Genomic DNA, 11,564 nt, shown 5'->3' on the forward strand with positions numbered 1-11,564 from the left:
GCTGTGAGGAGCTCTGTTGTTGCTGCCGGGGGATTTTGTTTCGGGTGGCCCATTGTTAATGTTGGGATCTATTGCTAGAGGGGGCTTTATTGTTACTGGCTACAAGGGATCTATTTTACTGCTTTTCTTGTTATTGTTAACAAATTCCATACAAATTACTTATCACCACAAAATGATACTTGGTTCTGTATTCTCTAAAAGGGCAGTAATGGGAGGTAGGTAGAGGGTGCTCGGAGGTGGGTAGAGGTGGAGAAAAGGGTGACTCAGAAAGGGGGAGTTCCTGCACCTATTCTCTGAGAAAAAAAGCCCTGACTATACAACTATATATAGATCAGATCAAAATGAAGGACAAATGAGGAGCAAAGAGAGACAGGGGGACTTTTTTCCAAATCAGAGACAGTCTCTCGAAATCAGAACAGTTGGGAGCTTTGACCATACCTCCATGCCCATAAAGAAAATAAAAGTTAGGCATATACCAGTTAGGCCTACTATCTCTAATAAAACTCTCATGCTGCTGGCCAATTATACACTACTGTATTATCTGCGACCTCTTAATTAGTGCATTTTGGCTTATTATTCCTAATGAAAACTGTCTTGTTTCTAGCCAACTGTGCCTTTCTGTGTCCCCTGCAGTATCTTAATTCTTGTAGTAAAACCTCATCTTGTGCTTTTTGTCTCTAGTAAATTTGGGCCCAGCCTTGCTAGCCCCAGTTTTTGGTCCACAGAACTATCTGCTGCTTGAACAGAAGAAAAAATGTTCCCTTCCTCTATTTCGTGACCTGGGCATGTCCCATTTTAACATTTTTATTTATTTATTACAGGTATTTACACTCACCAGCCACTTTATTAGGTACACCTTGCTAGTACCGGGTTGGACCCCCTTTTGCCTTCATTCATCATGGCATAGATTCAGGATAGACAAGGTGTTGGAAACATTCCTCAGAGATTTTGGTCCATAGTGACATGATGACATCACAAAGTTGCTGCAGATTTGTCGGCTGCACATCCATGATGCAAATCTCCCGTTCCACCACATCCCAAAGGTGTTCTATTGGTTTGAGATCTGGTGACTGTGAAGACCATTGGAGTACAGTGACCTCATTGTCATGTTCAAGAAACCAGTGGTGAGATGATTGGAGCTTTGTGACATGGTGTATTATCCTGCTGGAAGGAGCCATCAGACGATGGGGACACTGTAGTCATAAAGGGATGGACATGGTCAGCAACAATACTCAGGTAGGCCGTGGCGTTTAAACAATGCTCAGTTGGTACTAAGGGGCCCAAAGTGTGCCAAGAAAATTTCCCCCCCACCATTACACCACCAGCCTGAACTGTTGACACAAGGTAGGATGGAGCCATTCTTTCATGTTGTTTATGCCAAATTCTGACCCTACCAGCTAAATGTCGCAGCTGAAATCGAGACTCATCAGACCAGGCAACGTTTTCCAATCTTCTATTGTCCAATTTTGGTGAGCCTGTGCGAATTGTATCCTCAGTTTCCTGTTCTTAGCTGATAGGAGTGGCACCCGGTGTGGTCTTCTGCTGCTGTAGCCCATCTGCTTCAAGGTTTATGTGTTGTGCACTCAGAGATGGTATTCTCCATACCTTGGATGTAACGAGTGGTTATTTGAGTTACTGTTGCCTTTCTATCATCTCCAACCAGTCTGCCCATTCTCCTCTGACATCAACAAGGCATTTTCCTCCACATAACTGCCACTCACTGGATATTTTCTCTTTTTTGTACCATTCTCTGTAAACCTAAGAGATGGTTGTGTGTGAAAATCCCAGTAGATAAGCAGTTTTTAAAAATACTCAGACCAACCCGTCTGGCACCAACAACCATGCCACGTTCAAAGTCACTTTATTTCCCTGCAAAGGTAAAGCATAATGGGCTACTGCGCATCGCATAGTTGCCCATTATGTGTCACTTGTCTGAAACCGAAGCCCGCCATGTCTCCGTTGTCCCCACTAGCAGGGAGCGTGCATCTTCGCCCCCTCTTCCTTCTGGGGGGCCGCGAACTCCGGCTCTGCGACTAGCCGGAGTCGCATGACGTCACTTACGCGCAGAAGCCGCCAGTCACGGCATGACCCCTATTAGAAACGGCACGATGTGCCCTTTCTAAAGGGAGCATGCGCCGTTGTCATCGGGGGCTCGGCTTTTTAGTAGATATTTCCTAAACGGTGGAGGTTTGGGAGATATTTCAAGCACCTACAGGTAAGCCTTAATATAGGCTTACCTGTAGGTAAAAGTGGCTGTACAGGGTGTACAACCACTTTAAGTCCTCTTTCTTTCACATTCTGATGTTCGGTTTGAACTTCAGCAAGTCATCTTCACCACATCTAGATGCCTAAATGCATTGAGTTGCTTTCATGTGATTGGCTGATTAGCAATATTCACATTAGTCACTGCCCTCAAGGAGCTTACAGTCTAAGGTCCCTAACTCATATTAATACATACATTAGGGCTAATTAAAGTGGTGTTCCGGCTGAAATTATACTTTTAAAATAAAAATACCCCTATAATACACAAGCTTAATGTATTCTAGTAAAGTTAGTCTGTAAACTAAGGTCTGTTTTGTTAGTTTATAGCAGTAGTTTGTTATTTTATAAACTTCCAGCAGGCCGTGGCCATCTTAAGTGTGGGCATCTGAAGCCAGACTGTATTTCTTCCTGGATCTCATCCTTGCAGATCTCGCACATGCTCAGTGCAGCACAAGCAGTGTAATAGGTTTCAGGTCAGGTTTCCATAGCAACGGCAGTGTCAGAGGAAGTTGCCTCCCCTTCCCAGGAGGCATTGCAAACAGGAAATGATGCGATGGGCCGCGGCCAGGGAGAAGGAAGTGACAAATGAATACAGCAGATATACAGTAGGTGCTGAAAATTTTTTTTTTTTTTAAATATCCAATTCGTTTACAGTGCACAGTTTAGTGAAGGTTGCTGAAGAGTTGTAAAAGTGGGTGGAACTCTACTTTAATGTATTCTAGTAAAGTTAGTCTGTAAACTTAGGTCTGTTTTGTTAGTTTATAGCAGTAGTTTGTTATTTTATAAACTTACAGCAGGCCGTGGCCATCTTAAGTGTGGGCATCTGAAGCCAGACTGTATTTCTTCCTGGATCTCATCCTTGCAGATCTCGCACATGCTCAGTACAGCACAAGCAGTGTAATAGGTTTCAGGTCAGGTTTCCATAGCAACAGCAGTGTCAGAGGAAGTTGCCACCCATTCCCAGAAGGCATGGAAAACAGGAAATGATGCGATGGGCCGCGGCCAGGGAGGAGGAAGTGAAAAATGAATACAGCAGATATACAGTAGGTGCTGAGAAAAAAAAATAAAAAATATCCAATTCATTTACAGTGCACAGTTTAGTGAGGGATGCTGAAGAGTTGTAAAAGTGGGTGGAACTCCACTTTAACTTACCCGCATGTCTTTGCAGTATGGGAGTGTAGCACTGGTAGATTTATGATCTACCATCTGATAGGTAAATTTAGTGAATTGCTCATTAGAGGAAGTTAAATTTGCCTCTCTTCCAGCTTGGCTGACGTTGCATGTGGTTCCACACTGAGCCGGTGGGTGTCGGTGTTACCATTGGCTAGTGTTGGAAGAGCAATGTGTTGAAGCGTATGAGTGCTCCTCTGTCCCGGAGACAACTCGGTGGAGTTGGTCCTCCGAGTTGCATTCTGGGAGAGGGTATTTATGGGACAGACACCATGTTTTGGGGTTCGTTTTACAGCCACCTGCTAGTCCTCCTGGCCGACAGGTATGCGTTAGAATACCACTTTGTGTTCCTCCGTTCCGGAGGCCCGCCTCGCTGCGGCGCTTGGGTGGGCCCAGAAGCCTGTCTGGGGCCTACCACAGCAGCGGAGGAATGGTCCTGAGCTGTCTATCCAGAGTGAAGAAGCTGGACAACCGAGAAGATCCCAGGGGAGGACCCGTCACGGAAGGATCACGCAGAGTGCTGGTCTGGAGAGGGGCCTGGTGACTCGGTTGGAGGACGTATCCTGAAGCAATCTTAATGCATGGTACTGCCGGGTTGGCTTAAAGGTTCAAGTACTGTGTCTGACATTCACCGAAAACCAATACATCCTGTGGCAGAGGATCGTACGGGTTTATTCCAAGCAAGTCTGTGGCAGAGACTTTTGTTCATGCTACGTACTGGCTGCTAGGCAAGTGAGAGGGGCCTATCCAGGCGAGCAAAGATCGTGTCCCACAAGGGGATCGCATTCAATTACAGTATTCAACTTTAAAGGACGTTCTCAAGAATCCTAAAGAAAGGTATTTGAGCTTCTCTGCAGTTTTCCTCCTGCCTCTTTCCTGCTACTGCCTTCGTTACTTGGTTCAATAAAGCATTGAAAACGTACTCAAGTGTTGGTGCTTGTATCGTCCAGAGGTAAACTCAACGGAACCCTAGACCCGGTGCCGGTGAAACAGAGGTATCGAGAGTGAAGGCAACAAGCCCGCTTAAACCAGCAGCTCCACCGAGAGTTATTGCTACAGTAGGAAAACCATACAAGCACAGGGAGAACATGCAAACTCCAGGCAGGTAGTGCCACGGTTGGGATTTGAACTGATGTCCCTAGTGCTGCCAGGTAGAAGTGCTAACCACTTATCAACATTACTCTCTATACTTTGCCTATCACGGCTAAAGCCCATTGGCTACTGTGACCTCACCTTTTATTGTGGGGGGGGCTGACTTATCCAAAAGCCCCTTTATTGGCCCTTCTAAGCCAGTTGACCTAAGCTCAAAGGCCAGGCAGTGCATTTTTATTATTGTGGTAAGTCCGTGAACCTCGAACACGTAAGAATTTGCTGTGAACCCCTTGATGGCAACCGACCCAAACCTCATCCTTACTCATTGACAAGGTTGTTTATTTTAAATTGGTCCTAATAACTTCCATATACAGTAAGTGTATATTTAAAGAATGTATATTAGTGTGTACTTCTCTAAAGGAAAACAAAAAAAATCACGTTAATTGATGAACGTACCTCACCAAACTTGTGAATTTATCCGTTGATGTGAGATCTTGTGTGTCTCCATTCACGTGCAGCTTTCAGTTTCCTTCATTGCACCTCCAGCATCTCTACCTTGCACGTGTCCTCCACCTCTTGTTCAGCATTTTCTGACCTGAAAACACATTACGTAGTAACATGTTAGTACAAGCAACTACCTTTAGTTCTGCACAACCCTTCAATCACAATCATACTTTCACATTCCAGCTGTCGTTTTTTGAAAAGTAGGATTTGATGCTGATTGGTGGTGCCTTTGAGGCGATGTCAATGGTTGCTAGAGAAGTGGATATATGAGACCCATAGAGAACAAAGCACATATTTTCACCATTACACGCACAGGAGTTAAAGGAGAACTCCACCCACAACTGGTTTCTTCCAGTTGGGAGGCAGTAAAGCAAAACCTGTTCAGCTTCACCGAGAATGAATTAATTCGTTGTGGGGTCTCACTCAAGATAGTGTGCAGTTTGTACATTTTTTCCTTCTAAAATATTAAAAAACAATATATACTTAATGTTCTTAATGGACAGCAAACACAATCCAGGTAGTGATTTGCTTCCTGAATATAAATTCTTACATAAACTGAATACGTCCTGTGTTGGGCTACACAGGTGATAAGTGCAGGAGGATTAGTGTGAGGATTGAAGATCAGCTTAGTATTAGGGTTACAAGAGGGTTTAGTGTTACAGGGAGAGTTAGTGTTGGGGTTACAGCAAATATTAGTGTTAGGGTTACAGGGGTTCCTTCCTGTAACCCTAACACTAACCCTTCCTGAAACCCTAACACTAATCCTCCCTGTAATCCTAACACTAAACCTCCCTGTAACCCTAACACTAACCCTCCCTGTAACCTCAACACTAACCCTCTCTGTAACCTCAACACTAACCCTCTCTGTAACCTCAACACTAACCCTCCCTGTAACCTCAACACTAACCCTCTCTGTAACCTCAACACTAACTCTCCCTGTAACCGTAACACTAACCCTCCCTGTAACCTCAACACTAACCCTTCCTAAAACCCTAACATTAACCCTCCCTGTAACCTCAACACTAACCCTCCCTGTAACCTCAACACTAACCCTCCCTGTAACCTCAACACTAACCCTCCCTGCAACCCTAACACTAACCCTCCCTGTAACCTCAACACTAACCCTTCCTGAAACCCTAACAGTAATCCTCCCTGTAACCTCAATACTAACCCTCCCTGCAACCCTAACAATAACCCCCATGTAACCCTAACACTAACCCCCTGTAACCTTAACACTACCCCCATGTAACCCTAACACTAACCCTCCCTGCAACCCTAACACTAACCCCCATGTAACCCTAACACTACCCCCTGTAACCCTAATACTAACCCTCTCTGTAACCTCAACACTAACCCTCCCTGTAACCTCAACACTAACCCTCCCTGTAACCCTAACACTAATCCTCCCTGTAACCTCAACACTAACCCTCCCTGCAACCCTAACACTAACCCTCCCTGTAACCTCAAGACTAACACCCCCTGCAACCCTAACACTAACCCTCCCTGTAACCTCAAGACTAACACCCCCTGTAACCCTAACACTAATCCTCCCTGTAACCTCAATACTAACCATCCCTGCAACCCTAACACTACCCCCCTGTAACCTTAACACCCATGTAACCCGAACACTAACCCTCCCTGCAACCCTAACACTAACCCCCATGTAACCCTAACACTAACCCTCCCTGTAACCTCAACACTAACCCTTCCTGAAACACTAACACAAATCCTCCCTGTAAGGGTTAGTGTTTGGGTTACAGGAAGGGTTAGTAATATAATTATAGAAAGGGTTAGTGTTGGGGGTTACAAAAAAGCTTAGCAGTGGGTTACAGGAAGGGTTAGTGTTGGGGTACAGAGAGGGTTAGTGTTAGGGTTTCAGGAAGGGTTAGTGTTAGGGTTACAGGGAGAATTAGTGTTAAAGTTTTAGGGTTACAGGGAGGATTAGTGTCAGGGGTACAGAGAGGGTTAGAGTTGGGGTTACAGGTAGGATGAGTGTTGGGGTTACATGGAGGGTTACAGAGAGGGTTAGTGTTGGGGTTACAGGGAAGGTTAGTGTTAGGATTACAGGAAGGGTTTGTGCTGGGGTTATAGGGAGGGTTAGAGTTAGGGGTACAGAGGGAGTTAGTGTTGGGGTTACAGGGAAGGTTAGTGTTAGGGAGAGTTAGAGTGAGGGTTAGTGTTAGGGTACAAAGATGGTTAGTGTTGCATGGAGGGTTAGTGTAGAAGAAACTTAGGGCATTACATTAGTCCTGTGCTGAGCATCAGGCCAGACTCTACTAATGACAATCTCCTGACACATAACACTAAGCTGTTTCTCACACAAGACTTTCTTCACTGTCTGTGACCTAATTCTAGTTCTCCAGAAAACCTTCTTGTAATGTCTCGGTCAGTTGGGTGTGTCTCCTATACAAGATGTTAAGCAAAAAAAAAAATAATAATAACATGTATGGTATTCAGGGGGCTGCTGATCATGGAAGAACAGAATCAACTTTTGCAAATTTAACAATTTTTGTGGTGAAGGATTTATTTATTTTTACATGTATATTTAATTTTAAATTTAATGTGAAGGATGTGCCTGCTTTCCAAAGCAAATCAGATTGAAGCGAGGCTCCAAAGTTTACAAACGTAAGGAACCAATGGAACGGTCTCTATTATTATAATATAATTAGAGCGATCGAGTTCTCCCGAGATCTCGCACAAGTCTCGCATTATGAAAAGGAACCAATGAGTGACAGACTGACAGAGATTGTGTTTTTAACTTTTGCGACATTGATTTACCATTTCCTTTTTTGATAAGTTCAAGGTTTCAAAACGCTAGCAATTTTGAACATTTTTCAAAACTCCCACGGCACACCTGCAAATCTTACGCGGCACACAGTTTTGGAATCACTGATCCAATAGGAGGAACGTAGCATTGTGGAAGTATTGGATACGGCTTTAACCGCTTGCCGACCGTCCGCCGTCATTATACGGCGGCAGGTCGGCCCGATCTCGCGAGCCGTCGTAGCTATAGGTCGGCTCCTTTAACCGGGACAGCAGGCGCACGCGTGGCGCCGGAGGCACGCGCATGCGCCCACTGCACTCGGGGGATGCCGATGCTCGTGACCGGCGGTCGCGATGACCGCCGGCCACAAGTGATCGCGAGAACGAGAGGCAGAACCGGGACATGTGTGTGTGTGTGTAGACACACAAATCCCTGTTCTGAGAGGAGATGCAGATCGTGAGTTCCTAATAGCTAGGAACAGCGATCTGTCATCTCCTATAGTCAGTCCCCTCCCCCTACAGTTAGAACACACAGTCAGGGAACACAGTTAACCCCTTGATCGCCCCCTAGTGTTAACCCCTTCCCTGCCAGTGACATTTATACAGTAATCAGTGTATTTTTATAGCACACTTTTATATGACATTTTTTTTATGTTTTATATATATGTATATATATATATATATATATATATATATATACACACACACACACACACACACACACACACACATACATACATACATACATACATATATATATATATATATAATTTTTTTTTTTAATATTTTTTTTTTAATGACACTTTTGACACATTTTGGGACGATTGACAATTATACAAATTTTTTAGTCGTCCCAAAAATGTGTCAAAAGTATTCCAATGTGTCCGCCATAATGTCGCAGTCACGATAAAAATCGCAGATCGCCACCAGTACTAGTAAAAAAAAAAAATAATATTAATAATAAAAATGCCATAAATCTATCCCCTATTTTGTAGACGTTATAAATTTTGCGCAAACCAATCAATATACGCTTATTGCGATTTTTATTACCAAAAATATGTAGAAGAATACATATCGGCCTAAACTGAGAAAAAAATTTGCTTTTTTTAACAAAAAATGGGGATATTTATTATAGCAAAAAGTCAAAATATTGTTTTTTTTTTTTTCAAAATTGTCGCTCTTTTTTTGTTTATAGCACAAAAAATAAAAACCGCAGAGGTGATCAAATACCACCAAAAGAAAGCTCTATTTGTGGGAAAAGAAGGACGTCAATTTTGTTTGGGTGCAACGTCGCACGACCGCGCAATTGTCAGTTAAAGCGACGCAGCGCCGAATCGCCAAAAGTGCTCTGGTCGTTGAGCAGCCAAATCTTCCGGGGCTGAAGTGGTTAAAGAAACATAATAATAATAAACATAAAAAAAGATAACATTGTAATGCCTCCTCTTCCCATAATAAATATATAAAGATCAGTCCTGGGATCAGAGGCAGCAATCACTATGGGGGGTTATTTACTAAAACTGAAGAGTGCAAAATGTGGTGCAGCTCTGCACAGAAACCAATCAGCTTCCAGGTTTTATTGTCAAAGCTTAACTAAACAAGCTGAAGTTAGAAGCTGATTGGCTACCATGTACAGCCGCACCAGATTGTGAGTGCTCCAGTTTTAGTAAATCTCCCTCTATGTGGGCAGCAGCAGCAAGAAAGGTTTTGGTATCACATTCTCAGCAGTCTAATCACATTCTACAGATCACAACAGCAGAAGATGATGCAATTGGCACAATGAGTCAGCTCAGCCAGGGTACCATGTGCTCCTTCCACCTCCTCCAGGTCCTCCACCTACCTGTACAAGGTTATCACTCCCTCTAGTCCCCGGACATTCTGATTGCATGTAGGTGGCCCTATTATGTAAATTACAGGACGGCTTACCTGTTCATCTAGGAGAAGGCAGAGCAGGATTCAGCAGGTTACCAAAATCTCATCCACGGAGGAGGAGGAGGGGAAGGAATACGTCATTGTACCCAGTTTCACTTTCATTGCCCATTATTTCATCAATCTGAAGCACAGGCTGATCCTCACCGTCACCGAGGTCCAGACATCAGTCAGACATGGGTGCACTTAAAGAGGAACTAAACTCGCTCTAACGACCTTGTTTTATTTTTAACCCTCCTTCCTCCCATTGATATACAGTATCTCACAGAAGTGAGTACACCCCTCACATTTTTGTAAATATTTTCTTCTATCTTTTCATGTGACAACACTGAAGAAATGACACTTTGCTACAATGTAAAGTAGTGAGTGTACAGCTTGTATAACAGTGTAAATTTGCTGTCCCCTCAAAATAACTCAACACACAGCCATTAATGTCTAAACTACTGGCAACAAAAGTGAGTACACCCCTAAGTGAAAATGTCCAAAGTGTCAATATTTTGTGTGGCCGCCACAGCATCAAATTGATCTGCATGGCTGTCGTCCCAGAAGGAAGCCTCTTCTAAAGATGATACACAAGAAAGCCTGCAAACAGTTTGCTGAAGACAAGCAGACTAAGGACATGGATTACTGGAACCATGTCCTGTGGTCTGATGAGACCAAGATAAACTTATTTGGTTCAGATGGTGACAAGCGTGTGTGGCGGCAACCAGGTGAGGAGGACAAAGACAAGTGTGTCTTGTCTACAATCAAGCATGGTGGTGGGGGTGTCATGGTCTGGGGCTGCATGAGTGCTGCCGGCACTGGGGAGCTACAGATCATTGAGGGAACCATGAATGCCAACATGTACTGTGACATACTGAAGCAGAGCATGATCCCCTCCCTTTGGAGACTGGGCCGCAGGGCAGTATTCCAACATGATAACGACCCCAAACACACCTCCAAGATGACCACTTTCTTGCTAAAGAAGCTGAGGGTAAAGGTGATGGACTGGCCAAGCATGTCTCCAGACCTAAACCCTATTGAGCATCTGTGGAGCATCCTCAAATGGAAGGTGGAGGAGTGCAAGGTCTCTAACATCCACCAGCTCCGTGATGTTGTCATGGAGGAGTGGAAGAGGACTTCAGTGGCAACCTGTGAAGCTCTGGTGAATTCCATGCCCAAGAGGGTTAAGGCAGTGCTGGAAAATAATGGTGGCCACACAAAATATTGACACTTTGGGCCCAATTTGGACATTTTCACTTAGAGGTGTACTCAGTTTTGTTGCCAGCGGTTTAGACATTAATGGCTGTGCCACATGAAAAGATATAATAAAATATTTACAAAAATGTGAGGGGTGTACTCATATACTACTGTATATATATGGGGTATACTGTATATATATATATATATATATATATATATATATATATACTCCAGGCTTTTTTTCTCAGAGAATAGGTGCAGGAACTCCTCCCTTCTGAGTCATCCTTCGTCTCTGCCTTCTGCCGACCTCCCAGTACCGCCCCTTTTAGAGAATACAGAACCAAGTGTCATTTTGTGCTAGTAATTTAATTGTATAAAATTTGATCGATCCCACACACAACAATAGATTCTCCATCAACAATAGACCGCCAGCAATAGAAACATATCTCCCAACAGTCAGCATCAATAGACCCTCCAGCAGGCAGCAGTAATAGACCTCAATGGTAGATCCCTCCCAGTAACCTAACTCCTAATGTTCATATGTACACCATGCACATGACTGTAATTTTGAGATATAGTACCATATATACTAATGTATTGTCAGTGTATGTATATGTATATTTGCTGATTTTTGTATTCTATTATAGATAATTGACATCTTCCTT

At 43.7% G+C, this 11,564-nt stretch overlaps 1 protein-coding gene across 5 annotated transcripts in view; it reads right to left on the reverse strand.

Moving 5' to 3' along the window:
• Positions 1–9,899, reverse strand: part of LOC141116973 (NACHT, LRR and PYD domains-containing protein 3-like) — a 42,240-nt gene extending 32,341 nt beyond the window's left edge. For 2 of the 5 annotated variants that reach the window (XM_073609515.1, XM_073609510.1), the window contains exon 1: positions 4,981–5,120. Coding sequence is in view for 2 of the 5 variants with exons in the window: in XM_073609514.1 (XP_073465615.1) it covers positions 4,986–5,032 (47 nt within the window). In the remaining 3 variants the exon portion in view is untranslated. Of the gene's footprint in view, positions 1–4,980; positions 5,121–9,628 lie in introns of those variants that run through there. The other 3 variants (XM_073609514.1, XM_073609513.1, XM_073609511.1) reach the window with 3 other exon arrangements.
• Positions 9,900–11,564: the final 1,665 nt, after the last annotated feature.

Source organism: Aquarana catesbeiana, linkage group LG13 (assembly GCF_042186555.1).
Source record: "Aquarana catesbeiana isolate 2022-GZ linkage group LG13, ASM4218655v1, whole genome shotgun sequence".
Lineage (NCBI taxonomy): Eukaryota > Metazoa > Chordata > Amphibia > Anura > Ranidae > Aquarana > Aquarana catesbeiana.